Source organism: Tupaia chinensis, unplaced genomic scaffold, assembly GCF_000334495.1.
Source record: "Tupaia chinensis unplaced genomic scaffold, TupChi_1.0 Scaffold144426_1, whole genome shotgun sequence".
Lineage (NCBI taxonomy): Eukaryota > Metazoa > Chordata > Mammalia > Scandentia > Tupaiidae > Tupaia > Tupaia belangeri.
Window position 1 is genome coordinate 1507426 of NW_006204286.1, and position 18995 is coordinate 1526420.

General features: G+C 35.2%; 1 protein-coding gene across 1 annotated transcript in view; it reads left to right on the forward strand.

Annotated features, from left to right (window-relative positions):
• The window catches only part of DACH2 (dachshund family transcription factor 2), a 193017-nt gene that overhangs the window by 66655 nt on the left and 107367 nt on the right, over positions 1–18995 (forward strand). The window contains exon 3 of the mRNA XM_027767685.1: positions 1792–1964. Coding sequence (XP_027623486.1) covers positions 1792–1964 — 173 coding nt within the window. The remainder of the gene's footprint in view (positions 1–1791; positions 1965–18995) is intronic.

The following is an 18995-nucleotide window of genomic DNA, read 5'->3' on the forward strand; positions in this document are numbered from 1 at the left end:
AAAGAAAGAAAGAAAGAAAGAAAGAAAGAAAGAAAGAAAGAAAGAAAGAAAGAAAGAAAAAAGAAAGAAAGAGAGAAAGAAAAAGAAAGAAAGAAAGATATTTTACTGATATTCTCTGGGATATGGAGTCTTAGAGCTCACGTAGTATGTTATCTCTCTTGAATTCCATGTAGAATATGAGTTTCTAGGTTTGTTTTATTCCTTGTGTCATTCTGATAACAGTACAGTTTGTATCTGTCTTTATCAGAAACAGAGATGACCAGTACATCCTTTTTCTTAGAAATCCCTGTAATCGAGATGATCACTTTACTGTTGTATGAGATCTGTCCTTTCTAGAAGTATATTTTACTGCATTGTGCTGCCTTTGTATTCTTTTAACTGCTTTAAATCAACCATCATCGCTGAAGTCAGAAGATGGTCCTCAAATAAGTTAATAACAGGAGGTTTATTTCTAACCTCCATTAATATTGTACTTCATTTAAATAGAAAACTTCTCTGTGAAACACACTGTTAGGAGAATGATAAAGACAAATTACGGAATGGGAGAAAATCTTGTTCCTAAAAAATATGTTTTGACTATCTGTATTACTGACACTGTTGTTTTGAAAACTGAGACTTAAGTGTCCTTTGAGTATACTTACTATAGATTTTGTTGTTCTTTCTCTGTTGTGATTTGGGAAGCAAGAAAAAGTGAAAGGATGGCAAGGAGGAAAAAAAGATGTTATTAACAGTTGATAATCATGTGTAGAATCAACATAAACATTGCCCATCATAGAATTTCTGTAGTCTGTAATGATTTAGACAAATTACAAGCAAAAATGTTTTAGAACATCTGTTAAAAATTACTGTTTTCTGGGCTTCAGTCCAAAATATGGGAAAATTACTATAGATGTAGTAGTTTAAAATATGTTGTAAAGTGCTATGGTTTACTTGTAGTCATCTTAATATCTGGAATATTAGGCTAACTTTCTCTAGCCTTTGCTCAAAGACTTTTCCTCTAACAAATCCCAACCTGAAAAGGGGTAAGTAGACAACTATTTTAATTTCTTACATTCTACATGATGGCATATTTGGCTACAAGTAGAATATGGATCTTACCTGAGAGCGATTCTTTGAGAGATTTAAATAGGCGAAGATTATTTCAACTAGCATAAGACAGCAAACATGATTCCTTACACTAGTCAACGATATTGGTATTTGTTATTAAACTAGAAAACAGGTTGATATTTTGATAGGGAAGAATTTATTTGTTGATGTGGAATTCAAATTAGAGATGTAAGTGTTCACTTAGAGATTGATGTATAAAAGGGTATAACGTATTCCAACTGTTTTTTTTTTCTTAATAATTCTGAAGCTTAGCAATTCTGCATTCTGCCTTACCAGTATCACTACTAAGTCTCTTTAAAATAGTGCTAAGTAAGAAACTATCAACACATCAATATATTATAAAGGTTAAAATAAGGTTACTTCTTATTTGTTACATACAATGATGTTTGGCTTAAAGATTTTTGCTTGTTATTGTGGGTAAAAAAAGATGGAATGTTATAAATATTTTAGGAGTGAAAGCAAGAACAAAGCATATTTATCAATAAAAGTCTGTGGTTATATGAACACTTTAAAATGTTAAACAGAATAAAATTCCATACTTACTATTAATAGTCCAGAGAGATACTGTGATATAATAAAACTTGATGTAAAAACAAATGCCAACAAGAATAAATTTAGCTACTTTAAAAACACTATTTCATAGCATCCTACTATAGCAAGTTTAACATACACTGTCTCTTTTAGGACTGGATCTGCCATTTATGATGATGCCTCATCCCCTACTTCCAGTCAGCTTACCTCCTGCATCAGTTGCCATGGCAATGAATCAGATGAACCATCTCAATACTATTGCCAACATGGCTGCTGCAGCCCAGATTCACAGTCCACTCTCCAGAGCTGGTGCCTCTGTTATAAAGGTAAGAATTATGATTTAGAAGAGGACAAAGGTGCTAATTACATGTAATTTTTGGTAAAATATTAGCAATATCACCAGATATTCAATAGTAACACTCAGCTCATTGACTCAGTTGGTACAGTATTATACATTATACAGTATTAATGAGTTTGGTTTCTGACTAGGCCTGCGAGATTTGTTGCTGCTGTTTGTTTTCATTCCATGGCCACTGATCTCACTTTAATTTCTAGCTTCCTGTCTTGCAATCAAGTACACAGTGTGTGGGAGACATGACCAGAGTAATGACAGAGTAGCATAATATACAATAATCCATTCCCATAGCTTGGGTAAAAAAAGTAAACACTGTGTATCTTTCAGGAGTTTGGGAGGCAGTTGTGAGGTATGATATAACATTCACGACTTATAGTCAGACAGCCTCAGATTCCAATTCTGATTTGCCACTTACAAGCTGAATGACTTTGGGCATGATACATAACCCTTCTGAACATGATTCCTTACCTGTAAAATGAAGATCATAGTAATAATCTATTCCATTTATTACATTGGCTCTCTGGAGACAATGTGATTAAAATATATGTTAAAAATCTGTGAAAAGTCAAACAGATGTTTATGGTAATTTATCACATACTCATCATTAGAATATTATTTTTCAATTATTTATGGCCATTGGGTAATGAAACACAAAATCTATTTTGTAATTCCTCCTCCTACTTCCTATTAGTTTAGAACATGGTCTCTCTGCCCTCTTGTCAAGTAGCATATGAGCTAGAATTTGAACATCTTTTTTTCTTTGGTGAGGAGTTAAGATAAATGTTAATGGGATCCTAAGAGTAAGTTAATCACAGTGACCCATCAGTTTGTTCCTTTCTTACTTCATTTATTCAACAAATATTATATCCTTGATATGTGCATGTCATTATTGTCTGTAATATGATAAATTCAGGACCAGCAGTTGGTATAATGGCTATGTTGCTGAACTCCCACGTATTTAACTGCAGTTTGAGTTCCAGACCCGGTGGCTCAAACTCACGCCAGGCACATGTGTGTGCGTGCCCAAGATCCCTAGAGGAGAATGGAGGTAAAAGGGATTGTGGCGTGGTCATCCATTCTGGGGGGTGATGTCTCATTTTCTGTCTCTCTGTCTCTCTCTGACTTTCTGCCAAGTGCGCGAGCCCTATAGCAAAAACCTCTCTCTCAAAAAAAAATAAATAAATAAAAGATAAATTGATAAATAAAGCACACTCCCTGACTTCCAGGAGTTCACAAAATAATTGAGACAAGCAGATACCCATCTAACTTGTAATAACAAGATAGACTATGACAGATAACATAAGAGAATGACCAACTATTACAGGAATTTACAGGAGGATAAAGATCATAACTAGTTTGGAGAATAGGAGGAAAAAGAGTCAGGAAAGGCATTACATTTAATGGATTTGAATTGAGCCTTGCAATATTGATATGATTGTAATAGACAGACATGAAGTGAAAGAAGTGAAGGCAGAGGAATTATGACATTCTGGACATGTTTGGTCCATTTGGAAATTAGATTCTAGTTTGGCGAGGTGATAAAACACTGAAGAAAGTTTAAAACACAAACTTTATAGGAAAATAAAATAAATATTGACCACTTTTATAAAGCTCTGTACATATTTCTTTTTTTGAGAGAAAGAGGTTTTTGCCATTGGTAACGTCCACTCACCAGAGAGACAGAAAGTGAGAAATTACCCTCCATGGGGCATGGCCATGCCCCAATTCCTTCTCCTCCATTCTCCTCTCAGGATCTTGGGCACACATGCAAATGCTCCTGTTGTGAGTTTAAGCCGTCAAGTCCAGGAGTAGAACCACAGTTGACATAACCATTACACCTTCTGCTGGTCCCAAGCTCTGTAGATTTTTTTTTTTTGGAGATGTTTTTGCTATAGGGCGCGTGCGCTCCGCCAGACAGACAGAGAGAGACAGAGACAGAAAGCGAGAAATCACCCCCCAGGGGGAATGACCATGCTGCAATCCCTTCTCCTCTGTTCTCCTCTCAGGATTAGGCGCGCACGCCCACACACCCGGCATGCTTTTTAAGCCACTGGGTGCAGGATGTGAACTGTGGTCGACTACATGGGAGTCCAGCGTCATAGCCATTACGCTAACTGCTGGTCCCCTGTAGATATTTCAATAGCAAGTAGAAGTATACCTCCTGTAAAGAACGTGGCTATTAATGGATTAGTCTAGCCTAGCAAATCAGAGCCCCATTGTTTAAATATTTGACCAGAGTGAGAATTAGATTTTGTGTTGTTTCTGAGAATGAAATTATCCACAAGGATCATTTGAAAGCAATGGAATAAGTTTTCCATAAATTTGAAGCTGCATGATTATTATGAATATATGTGACTGGTCCCTTAAGGCAGTGGTTAACAGTGTAGAAGAAGTTGATCCTATATGGCTAAGAATGCTTTGAGTCCTGGCCCTGATTACTTAAAAATCATGTCAGGTGCATATGTTTATGTGCCCAGGATACTGACAAAATGGAGAAGTGGTAGAAAAAGGAATTGTGACATGATGAGGCCTCATTAGGGGGCAGCTCATCTCTTTTACTCTCTGGTACACACATGTGCCTTCTGGCATTAAAAAAAAAATAGAAGGAAAGGAAGAAAATATGGTTCTACCCACAAATTTGGAAATTCTATTTAGAAATAAAAGTTAATTTCAAAGTAGAGGGGTTTTTTTTTTTTTCTTTTCCTGGAGGGCATGTGCACTGGCCAGAAAGAGAGAGAGGGAAAGGAGAAAATATTCCCTCATGGGGAATAGCCACACTGCAATCCCTTCTTTTCCATCTCTCTCTCCTTCCTGAAGTTTGGGCATGTTCGCACATGTTCCTGACATGCTCCTCAAGCCACCGGGTCCAGGACTTGAACTGTGTGGTTGGCCTTGTGAGATACAGTTGCCTTAACCACTGTACTATATAGACAGTATTTTTTATAATTTCTTTCCAGTGATGGAAGTACTATATAGTCAGTATTTTTTATACTTTCTTTCCAGTGATGGAAGAATACTCTTAATAGAGGCATTCTTATTACTCTTCAAAAGTACATTTGGTTAGGCTTCATAAGGACCACTACTTAGACTGAGTTTGCTACATTTAGGTTGAATGTTTGGGACTTTGGAAAATTTTGTGAAGTATTTGGAACCAGGAGTCCCATGAGAATGGCTCTCATGACTACCATTTGGTCACTCATGGGGATGCTTATGGTCATGCAGATGGAAAAGATAATTTTCTTTCCTTTAAAATAAATGTTATTTTATTATTAACCTATTAAAGAACATAGCTATAATTTGGTACTGCTGATTAGTCTATTTTATATGCAACCTTTTAAAAAAGAAAGAACAATTATAGCCATATAACTTTACATTGCTTTTTAAAAGTTGACATTAAATCATATACTTATTTAACTCCTTCCAAATATACAGAAACCATTTGATACAAAAGATAAGTTGGATTAATTTCATATAAGCTAAGTAGATTGAAAGGGATACATTTAATCCATTCCCTTCAATAAAATTTATTTACAAACATTCAGAAGTATAATCCATTTCCACTGGAGGATGGTAAATTAAGAAAAAAATGATAAAAATATTTCAATGACTATTATGAAGATTATAATAAAGCTGTCAAATTTTGTTTGGTTTTTGTAAAATTTCTATTGTATAATAATAACATTATTAGTTTTAAAATAGTAATTCACAGGAAATGCCATAATAAAAATCTTCTAAGCAATTAACCAAAGAATTTTTTTTTATGTTAAAGCTTAGCTTCACCCTCCTTTCAAGAAGTTATCAATATGATACCAGCCATATGATACCCAATTATAAAAATAAATTTTACACCTATATGGATCTATAGTTCAACACAATTTGTTTTCAGTGTGTCTCTTGTTGAAGCACAATTCAATCTATTAAAATCCCTCAGGCGTTGGACAAACCTCTATATTGTGAATTCATTATATAGTGTTCCCTGGAAGATACAGGAACTATTAAAACAAAAACACATTTATTCTTTTTACCTAACAAATTTTCTCTCCTAGCAACTTGACATAAGAAAGCAAATATTACTCAACTGTTTACAAAATATCTGAATTAAAGTCATCAGTCTTTATTTCATATTTACCATTTAAATACCATTTAAACTGTCCTTACAAAATATGCAAGATCAGAACATTTGACATTTAATATCTAGAATTAAGTGTAATTATGAAACTTGATTTCTTTCTGACAAATTCACTATAAATTAGGGAAAATTATAATCGACTTTTTCACAAAACCCTTTTGCTATGTATAATACAGTAAACTGAAAACAGAGCTGCTATAAAATATATCAGAAGTTGATATATGCAGTAAGAGTTTAGAACACATTATAATGAGCGTCCAGGACTCTGATGTAATCAACCTCAGTTCGAATCCCAGGCCCAGCAACTTAAAAATCATGACAGTTGTGTGTGTGTGTACCTTCCCATGATCCCCAGAGGAGAATGGAGAAGAGACTGTGGTGTGGATGTCTCCCTGGGGGTGATTTCTTGCTTTCTGTCTCTCTGGTGAGGGCAAATGTCCTTTAGCAAAAGTCTCTCTAAAAAAAATTGTTTTTCCTTGATAGCATTTTTTCTTTCAAATAAAAGTTTATTTTCTCATATACTTTTTTAAAAAATCCCTGAAGCTAGAGACAATGAGGTGTAATATTAAAACAAGTTTTCAGGGGCCAACAGTTACCATAATGGCTATGTTGCTGGACTCCCATGTAGTCGACTGCAGTTCGTGTCCTGGACCTGGTGTCTTAAAACTCACACCGGGCACGTGTGCGTGTGTGCCCAAGATCCCGAGAGGAGAATGGAGGAGAAGGGATTGCGGCATGGCCATCCCCGCTAAGGGGGTGATTTCTCGCTTTCTGTCTCTCTGTCTCTCTCTGTCTGGCGAGCGCACACACCCTATAGCAAAAACCTCTCCAAAAAAGAAAAAAAAAAACAAGTTTTTTCAGTCTTCCTACATATCTGTGTCTCTTCTTTTCAAATATATATGCATATACACACACACACACACACACAATACAATGGCCCAGACTTTGAGCAGGCAAGTAGATGGTTTATAAGAATGACTAACTCAACAGAAGTCTGTCTCTCATCTCTGCTGTTTGGTTTTAGTTTTCAATCTGTCCTTTCATAGGGTGCGTGCGCTCGCCAGACAGAAAAAAGAGAGAGAGAAAGAGACAGAAAGCAGGAAATCACCCCCCAGGGGGGGTGGCCACGCCGCAATCACTTTTCCTCCGTTTTCCTCTTGGGATCTTGGGCACGCACGCACACGCGCCCAGCGTGAGTTTAAGCCACCGGGTCTGGGACTCGAACCGCGGTCGACTACATGGGAGTCCAGCGACATAGCCATTACACTAACTGCTGGTCCCTCAAATGTATTTTTTTAAGTGGATTTATTTCTTCCATAAAAGACAGAAGAAGAAGGGGAAAGAGAAGAAAAGTGTACCCCCAGTAGGTTCTTTGCACCATGATCTACCCTAAGTCTCAGCCAGCCCATATTGTGTGTACACACACATCTGACATGCTTAGGGTGGTCTTAGGGAGATCTCAGACCATCTTAGGGTGGTCTTACGCAGAACATAGGACCTTTCCCATGTAGGTACAGTTGCATTACCACTAGCCACCACTGTACCCAAATCTTTTTAACATGATTTGGGTTAAGCTAATGCCTGTACTGATGCTTATCACTTATGACATGAGATTCTGGCTGCAATTTCCACTGGAAACTGGTCTTGTGATCTTTTAGATTATACAATATAGAGAGGATACAAAGTTAGTGAATGACTGGTATACAAACTCTATTTATTTCCGGCCTTTAGCATTGCTTCCTTCCTTCCTTTATTTATTTATTTATTTTTGCCAGAAGGTATGTGCTTGTGTTTGCGTGTGTGTGAGAGAGAGAAATTAAGAAGCATCCCTATGTAATATGGTCATGCAACGATTCTTTCTTCATTTCTTGTTTTTCAGGATTTGGGGCACATACACACATGTAGTAAGAATGTTTTTTATTTATTTTTAAATAATTATTTATTTAATTGTATTTATTATTGTTTTTCAAATTTGACTGTGGTGGGGGGTAGAAAAAAGCAAGCTGCCAGGTCCAGGACTCAAACCACATTTAGACATGTGAGAGCCTAGCGCCTTAACCACCATGCCATCTGCCAGCACCCTCCAGGCATGTTTTCCAAGCTGCCACATATGGGACTTAAACTGCACAGGTGGTCATTTGGGATCTGTTTTCCTTATACACCACACCACTAGGTGGCCCAGTAGCATTTAGTATTTCTAATAACAGGACTCAGGAACAACTATTAATCTTTCTGTGCTTCAGTTTTCCTTTCTGCAAAATGGATTTTACTTTCTGTATAACTTATTGCTACATTTACCTTTATAGTTTATATTTACATTGTATATAGAGTCTACATCTGAAAACTGGTTAGGCTAATTGATAAACCATGGTAACTCTTCTTTTTAAATCAGGCTAGCCCTCTTGGCATTTATTAGCAAGCACAGTTTTTAACAGCTAATTGAATCAGAGGAAGTCACTGATTTAAAGGTTTGTTGATTTATCCACAGCTTTTGTTTTTCATAATAAAGTCCTTATTATGTATTAACTAGTTGTCATGGTTTACAATTTAATTGGGATTGGCAAACAATAAACAGAATAAATAATAATATAATTCCTAATTAAAAATTTAGCTAGCCAGGGGTGACCCATGGACTAAGAGTTAAGGAAGCCAGATTTCACATGGCTGAATGTGGTTTGAGTCTCAGTTCCAACAGCTTAAAAACACTCTTCAGTACATATATGTGCATGCCCCAAATCCCAACGAGAAGTTGAAATGGAGAAGGATTGTGGCATGACCACACTCCATTGAGAAATGCCTTCTCCCTCTCCCTGTCTCTTGGTCTTTCTGGCAAGTACACATGCCTACTGACAAAAAAATAAAAATTAGATAAGTGAAATGAATTCATATGCATTATTTTGAAAACAGTATAGATTTTGCTTTTTTGGCCTATAAGATGAGGGTTTGAGACATACCATGATAGGAAATAACACATAATGATTTAAATTTTCCTGCCTTCTCTGTCCTTAAAATTTTACTAGTAGATGATTTGTGACCATGATGTGTTTGTCTCTAATTTTTCAAGTTCTTTACAAGGAAATATGTGGCATGCAAACAACTTGATCCAATGCATGTTCAGAGAACATCTGCATTTTTTAATAATGTGAGAGCTAGTTCTGTTTGTTTGAATGTTCAGACACTCAGATGAACATGGCACATATTGTATTTATTCATAACTTTAATAGTTTATTAATCAGATAATATTGAATCTTAGAATTTAATACAAACCTCAGATTTCTATAGTGGACTTATAGGTTCAGTTTTTTTTTTTAATGAGGTTTTTATGCCTTAGGGTACATGAGAGAGAGAGAGAGACAGACAGACAGACAGACAGACAGAAACAGGAGAGGGAAAGTGAGAAGTCACCCATCAGACGAGATAGACATGACACAATCCCTTCTCCATGCTGTTTCTGGGATCTTGGGCACACACACACACACATGCACCCAGTGTGATTTTGAAGCCACTGTGTCCAGGACTCAAACCACAGTCAGTCTTTGTGGGAATACAGCAATGTAAGTGCTATGCCATCTGCTGGTCTCCAGCAGATGGGTATTATTATTATTATTATTTTTAGAGAGTTTTTTACTATAGGGCGCATGCGCTTACCAGAGACAGAGAGACAGAAAGAGAGAAATCACCCGCCGGAGGGATGGTCGTGTGACAATCCCTTCTCTTCCAATCTCCTCTGGGGATTTTGGGCACACATGCTCATGTATCCAGTGTGATTTTTAAGCTGCTGGGTCCGGGGCTCAAACCGCGGTCTACTATGTGGGAATCCAGCAACATAACCATTACACCATCTGCTGGTCCACAGATGGAGATATTTTAATTGTAGACCATCATCTGTTGATGTGTCTGTAAACCAACTCTCCAAAAATAAGGTAAAACAAAAGCAAAAAGGAAAATATTTGATTTACATTTGTCAATTTCCTTGGTGCAAATATACTCACCATGGCTGATGTCAGGTTATCAACAGTTTAACAAATGGCTAACAAAATTACTGAATTTTTAGCAATTCAGTAGACTATTAGATAGAGTAGGCTATTAGATAACATTCACATTTTAAAGTGTTATACCAAATATGAAATGTTTATCAAGTCAAACTCTCCAATTTATATTATTTCATAAAAGCACAGCAGGTTAATTAAAAGTCTGAGAAATCTATAAAACTGAGTGAATAAGCACCTTGTTTTCCAATTTGAATTGTAATACAAACTGATATCAAATGGGAACATAGTTGAGCATAATTGCATGTGAACTGTTTTCTCTGATCAGTGTATAAATATTTCTACCCTAGTGTGAAAGAGGATGGTGATTAAAGGTGTTGATGACTGAAAATGTTCTTAAATAGTGAAAGTTACCACAAAGGAGGACAGATCTGGCTGGCATAGCCTCAACTACTATGATCTTCTCCCACCCACTCCCCCCCACAGCAGGTAGGAGAGCAAAACCATAGCTTTGTAGGGCTCTGAAAGTGATATGACTTTTAGAAGCTTAGACTTCTAAAGGAAATATATGTTTATTATAGTTTAATAGATTCCTTCATCTCTATGGATTTGTTTTTTTTAAAAAAAAATCTTTATGGATTTAAACATTTAAAAATGAACCTTTGATGCATAAAATATACCTACTACAGCAGTGCTAATACTCTAATCACTACCCACATGTGTCAACTTCAATTTACATTAATTAAATAAAAAATTCTAGTTTCTCAGTTGTTGAGTGGTCACATTTGAAATATTCAATAGCCACATGCTACTTGTGGCTATTGTACTTGACCTCATATATGTAGAATATTTCCATTATTTTTCTATTGGATAGCACTACATTAAGTAGGGTGTATGAAATGTCCAGAACCATCAGTAAGTGTGTTGCAATTAGCATTGTAGTATCCAGAAAGGATAGTTATTGCTAAATATTGGATTACCATATTATTACTATCATCATTTTCCTTTAGAAAACAGAGACAGAGAACATAGAATTCAGTGATTTATTAAATGTTTAATGTCCAAAAGAAATATGGTACGTTGCCTTTTCAAAAAACACAGAAACGGAACAGATATAGGCCCTACTCCAAAAATGATTTATGTCATTTGTAATTATGTAACATTTCTAGATGGAGCCATCATAATTTATTAGCTAAATAAAATGCATTCAGAAATTGTTTTGTTTGTTTGTTTGTTTTTGCTAGAGAGCATGCATACTTGCTACAGAAATAGAGACAAAGAGGGGGAGAGGGAGAAAGTACCCTCCCATGGGAAATGATTATGTTACAATCCTCTCTCCTTCATTTCTCCCTCCTTTGTAAATTTTGGGGATGCACACACATGCACTCCACATGTTTCTCAAGCCACTGGGCCTGGGACTGGAACTGCATAATCGGTCATGTGGAATCTGGCTGTCTTAACTATCAAGCCATGAACCTGCCCAGAAGTGTATTTTGTAGGAAGCAGGTATGACACAGTAGTTGTCTGCTCAGTTTTGAATTCTGATTTTACCATTCCTTGTTATGTGATTTATTTATCTGTGTCTCCATTTACCTCATCTCTCAAGGAAATAGGGATGATAACTGTATTTACCTTATAGAATTAGCATAAAGCTAAACAAGGTGAAGCTTGTTAGCAAATTTAGGAAATGTTTAGCACATAATAAGTACTCAACATATAGTAACTAATCTTATTTATGTTTTACATTCAAGAATTCATACAGAAATGAGAATAAGTAGGAATCAAAGTCATGCTCAAGAACTAGCCTGACATAGAATTAACTTCCCCTGTATAGGTTTGTTGGTGTGCTCTCTTATCAGTACCAGGTCAGAAGATGCCCTCACTATTAGATTCATCTACAGGTATTGACCCCTCTATCTAGAGAGCATTCATTTGCCTATAATGCCTGCTTTTATCTTGATACCACAAAGGAAGGATTAGAGGCCTAGTGGGGGTTGAAGAGAAGTGCCCATTCCAAAATCTATGATTTGTAGTTTATTCTAAATAATCTTTGAATGTTTACAGTGGATTATTTAGTCTTTAGCTTGACTATGGGCATCAACAGGCTATATGAAAACGTGTGTAGATCTTCCTTTCATCCCAATGGAGTACTTTAGACAGACAATAAATACTTGTTTCATGAATGAATGAAAGCTAAAGATTCATTGGATGTTAAACTTCGATGATTGTTCCAACATCAGTAGTCATTAGCAATATTGGCTTTAATTCCAAAAGTGGAAAAGACATTGTAAGTTGTTATTTTGCCAGAATCTAGTTTGGAAATTTTGCTATGCCAGGCACATTAGTACCTTTTATTTCTGGCTCAGACCCTGTTAATGTTGGTTCAGCTATTAGGGTTTGTAGCTAATAACTAATATAGCTATAACATGAATTGAAAATTGCAGTATAATCATTAGGCTTTTAAGACTACTTATCCTTCAGTTGTATCATTGGATGTGGCAAAATCCTGAAGGCAAAAATAGGTAAAATATCTGAATGGATTAAGTCTGATCCCTACATGACATTCAAGTGTCTTATAATACATTTTTTTTTATATTTTTGGGAAACTTTGTAATGTCAGTGTGCCATAGTTTTCTCTGATAACAAATTTAAGAAATTTAAGTAGGAAGCTGTTATTTGGCTGTTTACCAATACCATCTGATTAGCTGTGTTTCTTGTTTGGCTGAGCAGCTGGCAATTAATGAATTGATAGGAAATGGTCACAAGGCAGTGGCATTAGCATGTGAACATCTGGTATTAAAATTAGTCAACAACGAGAGGGGCTTTTTGGGTTATAATTCAAATTCACTGAAAAATCACTACTTGAATCTTATTCTAAGTGCTCTATAGAAAGACAGAGTTATCACTATCTTTTAAAACATGAGATTAAGATGTATTAAATGGCCATTTAGGGTTGTTTATGTTTATTAGTTTGAGTTGGGGGGATGGCAGAGTTTCAAACCTCCCAAATAATTTGGAAACCATGCATTTTGTCACTGAACTATCCCTTCTCTCAGTTGAGGGTATTTACATGCTATGAGCTGATATTATGGCTGATCCCCTTAATCCGTCAGCCTTTTCCAGGACAAGTTGACCACATTGAAGAGGTGAGAGAGTCTTTTGTCCAGATCTCACATAGTTCACTTATGACTTCTGGCCATGATTATAGACTCTTCCTCGGTAACATGTTTCAGCTCCATCCCCAGTCTGGCATCATTTTTTTGTGCACAGCATTATATTGCTTTTTTGAATTAAAAATAGATATAATATATGATGCCTTGAAAACTAGTGCAGAGTGGAAATTCCCATTACCTAGAGTATTTTTCCTGAGGGGTAAGTTACTCAACTACTCTTGGAGATAAAACCTAAGAGTATTATGGATTAGCTGTTGTATAGGCTAATTAGATACTTACATGACAATAGCTCCTAGCCTGTAATAAGGAAAATAACAATTAATAAATTGCATTCCCCCCTTTAACCTCAGGAGCTTCCTTGTCTGTTTTTCAGTAAGTTCATGAAACTCTACTATTTTTATCTATGTTAACTTAAAGGCATTAGTAATTGGTAGGTGTGGAACACAGAATAATTCTTCAATTGGTTCATAAAGTTCCATATAGTGACACAGTTGAAATAGTATTCAGTGATACTAAATTTGTATATGAAATTCTTCCCCAGAATTTGTGGTAAGCCAAGTTAGTAGCAACAATGAACAAACTTTATTTTCTTATCCTTGGTTTTATTATTAAAGTCTGTGAAGTTACAATCTGTTCTGCTTCTGCAGAACTCTGGTGACAGTACAGAAGGAGCCCATCAATTAAATATGAAATATCAAGACAAATACATGAATAAAATATCTAGCATTCAGATAAACTTCTAAAAGCCACTCCTCAGCAGTGAAATGCCATTAAATCCTTTAGGAACTCATTAATAGATTAACATTTGGAAGAGTAATTACAGGGTGAGTTGAATTCAAATTAAATAAAAATAAAAAGACAAACCACATATTACATAATCCCACTGAATGCTTGATAAAAGTCAATATAATAAAATACCAGAGGCAACAAGTCAACAATGAGGTGGTTGTTATTAAAAGGCAACAAAACACATGTGCATGTTCGTATGACAACATGGTAGAGATATTTAATATACATAATGATTACTTCATAAATTCTGTGAATACTGCTATATTTCCAAAGGTATAAAAAATACATTAAGATGAAATAAATTATTTCGATGAAAATGGTCAGAGTTGATATTTAGTGCCAACAGACTAAATGGAAAACCAAATTGACTGTTAGCTGTAAAAAGATGAATTTTGTAAGCATTTTCCTTGCTTTATTATAAAGATTCAAATATACTTTCAGTGGTTTATTATGATGAATATCTCCTTTGACCATTTGTGATTTACCTGAAAAAAGAAAAAAGATGGTTTAATGGTGGGGGGTATGTACTAATTAATTACAATTTTTATAATGACTTTTTGAAGACCTAAACCTTGAATTGTACAAGTACACATTAGACTGAGTTATTATTAAAGATAAGTTTACTAATTGCAGGGAAAAATAAGGGTTTGGTGTGTAAGACTATTTCAAGTTTGGAAATCTCCTTCCTTTGCTAGTTTGAATCTGGAAATTTCTGCAGTGTTTCAGAGGAGCTACAGCTGTTTTTGATGTGGTGGGAATAAAATACATGAAGAGTAACAGGGTTGTAAAAGTCATAAATGCCACATAAAATGAAGTCATCAATGAGTAAAAATGATTGGAGTTTTAGATTTGCAATTTTCCTTTTTAAATGCCCTTATTGATTTGTTACGAATACTGTTAACCCTGTATTTGGCAAATGGTGAGGACATTATCACTTGTGTTCTCATTTGTAATAAAACAGATTAACTTGCTGTGAAATTTTAACTAGGCTGAGACACAACAGTAGCCACCTAATGAACCAAAACACATTGCAGTTAAGTAGCTAAATAGATGCATACTGATTACAGGACTGAAAAATTGATCTGTACACTTGCAAGGAAGATAATGTTCATAGGACTATTTATTATTTTAGTAGAAATGAGACATTCCAGTTCAACATAGGTATATTTTTAAAACTCACCTAATTCTTAATCAGTGTAAGGCACTGGATCTATCTAATATGGTTTACATGGTGAAAAAAGTCTGACCTTAGTGCTGCCGTAGGAAAATAATGCAAATCTTGATTGAGTTTGGAAAGTGCAAGCTTTAAAATCTTAAAGTGGAAATATTGCTTCATGCAAACTATTACTGTCACTCTTAATATTTACCCTTTAAATCATGTTCTCAAAGTTAGTTTATTGTTTCACATGACATGCAGTTGAAAATGGCAAAGGAGTTTATGAGTCAATTATTTGAGTTCATATTATTTGATCATATGCTAATTTTAAACATAGGGGAATGCCTTATTACAGCATTATACTTCCTTATTATTCATAGCAATTTTTATTTGCTTAGATATGCTTCCTTTTTTTTATTCAGAATAAGTTTTCACTTATTTATTTTTAGGTTTTTGCCATAGGGTGTGTGCGCTTGCCAGAGAGAGACAGAGAGAGAGAAAGTGAGAAATTATCCCCGATGATGGATGGCCATGCTACAACTCCATTCTCCTTTTAGGATTTTGAGTACACAGGCACAAATGCCAACATGATTTTCAGGCAGCCAGGTCGGGGACTCAAACTGCTTAGTTGACAATGTGGGAGTAGTGCTTTAACCACCAAGCCACCTGTTGGCCCCAAGAACAAGCTTTTAAAAAATGTTATTTTAAACAATTTTTATTTATTATTATTATTTAATTTGATATAGGGCATTTAACTCATGAGAGAGAGAGTGAGACACATGAGAAAACAAGCCATCAGGGCCAGGACTCGACACACGCTGGCCATGTGGGAATCTAGTGCACAACTACCATGCCACCTGCTGGCCTCAAGCTTTTATTTTTCGTTAGACAGAGTAGGCAAGATGAAGTATCATTGTCATTTGGATTCTTTTGTTTTTCCAAAGCTATCAACTGTATTAATCACTCAAAAATTTTCGGTTTTTATAGTGGCAGCATATATTGTTATATGCATGATTTATGTTCGCCACTACACAGTGATTTTGTTTCTTCATTTCTATTTTTGCAAAGAAACTGCCATACTTTGTTCCTGTTCATTCATTTAGAAGGCTATTAGTGATAAATGAATTAAACATTTTTTTCCAGCAAATTTCCAATATTAGAATTCAAAGACTAATGCAGAATGCTCTATACTTTTGGCAAAGTATCAGTGAGACTATACAACAGTGAAAGGCAAAAAATATTTTGGCCTCATATATGAAATTCCTTTCAATGATGTGTACGTGTGAGTTCATGCATACTATTTAGAGAATACATTTTTAAACATGACGGTTTTGGTCAAATTTCACAACTGATTAAGTCAGTTGTCTTTTCAAAAAGTGAAATGATGTGGTGTAAGGGCTATCTACAATAGATTTTGCTGTCCATCCCCACCCATACTATCCCTCCAAAGTGTAGGTAGAATTATTGTGTGTGTGTATATATATATATATATGTGTGTACATATATACACACACACACACATATACATAATTTATATATATAATTTATGTGTGTATACACACACACACACACACACACACACACACACACACAGGGTTTGGTGTGTAAGACTATTTCAAGTTTGGAAATCTCCTTCCTTTGCTAGTTTGAATCTGGAAATTTCTGCAGTGTTTCAGAGGAGCTACAGCTGTTTTTGATGTGGTGGGAATAAAATACATGAAGAGTAACAGGGTTGTAAAAGTCATAAATGCCACATAAAATGAAGTCATCAATGAGTAAAAATGATTGGAGTTTTAGATTTGCAATTTTCCTTTTTAAATGCCCTTATTGATTTGTTACGAATACTGTTAACCCTGTATTTGGCAAATGGTGAGGACATTATCACTTGTGTTCTCATTTGTAATAAAACAGATTAACTTGCTGTGAAATTTTAACTAGGCTGAGACACAACAGTAGCCACCTAATGAACCAAAACACATTGCAGTTAAGTAGCTAAATAGATGCATACTGATTACAGGACTGAAAAATTGATCTGTACACTTGCAAGGAAGATAATGTTCATAGGACTATTTATTATTTTAGTAGAAATGAGACATTCCAGTTCAACATAGGTATATTTTTAAAACTCACCTAATTCTTAATCAGTGTAAGGCACTGGATCTATCTAATATGGTTTACATGGTGAAAAAAGTCTGACCTTAGTGCTGCCGTAGGAAAATAATGCAAATCTTGATTGAGTTTGGAAAGTGCAAGCTTTAAAATCTTAAAGTGGAAATATTGCTTCATGCAAACTATTACTGTCACTCTTAATATTTACCCTTTAAATCATGTTCTCAAAGTTAGTTTATTGTTTCACATGACATGCAGTTGAAAATGGCAAAGGAGTTTATGAGTCAATTATTTGAGTTCATATTATTTGATCATATGCTAATTTTAAACATAGGGGAATGCCTTATTACAGCATTATACTTCCTTATTATTCATAGCAATTTTTATTTGCTTAGATATGCTTCCTTTTTTTTATTCAGAATAAGTTTTCACTTATTTATTTTTAGGTTTTTGCCATAGGGTGTGTGCGCTTGCCAGAGAGAGACAGAGAGAGAGAAAGTGAGAAATTATCCCCGATGATGGATGGCCATGCTACAACTCCATTCTCCTTTTAGGATTTTGAGTACACAGGCACAAATGCCAACATGATTTTCAGGCAGCCAGGTCGGGGACTCAAACTGCTTAGTTGACAATGTGGGAGTAGTGCCTTAACCACCAAGCCACCTGTTGGCCCCAAGAACAAGCTTTTAAAAAATGTTATTTTAAACAATTTTTATTTATTATTATTATTTAATTTGATATAGGGCATTTAACTCATGAGAGAGAGAGTGAGACACATGAGAAAACAAGCCATCAGGGCCAGGACTCGACACACGCTGGCCATGTGGGAATCTAGTGCACAACTACCATGCCACCTGCTGGCCTCAAGCTTTTATTTTTCGTTAGACAGAGTAGGCAAGATGAAGTATCATTGTCATTTGGATTCTTTTGTTTTTCCAAAGCTATCAACTGTATTAATCACTCAAAAATTTTCGGTTTTTATAGTGGCAGCATATATTGTTATATGCATGATTTATGTTCGCCACTACACAGTGATTTTGTTTCTTCATTTCTATTTTTGCAAAGAAACTGCCATACTTTGTTCCTGTTCATTCATTTAGAAGGCAAGTAGTGATAAATGAATTAAACATTTTTTTCCAGCAAATTTCCAATATTAGAATTCAAAGACTAATGCAGAATGCTCTATACTTTTGGCAAAGTATCAGTGAGACTATACAACAGTGAAAGGCAAAAAATATTTTGGCCTCATATATGAAATTCCTTTCAATGATGTGTACGTGTGAGTTCATGCATACTATTTAGAGAATACATTTTTAAACATGACGGTTTTGGTCAAATTTCACAACTGATTAAGTCAGTTGTCTTTTCAAAAAGTGAAATGATGTGGTGTAAGGGCTATCTACAATAGATTTTGCTGTCCATCCCCACCCATACTATCCCTCCAAAGTGTAGGTAGAATTATTGTGTGTGTGTATATATATATATATATGTGTGTACATATATACACACACACACACATATACATAATTTATATATATAATTTATGTGTGTATACACACACACACACACACACACACACACACACACACATATATATAGGTTGTTGAAAAGGCACCATAAATTTTCTTTGGAGTGGTTTTTTTTTTTTTTTTTTTTT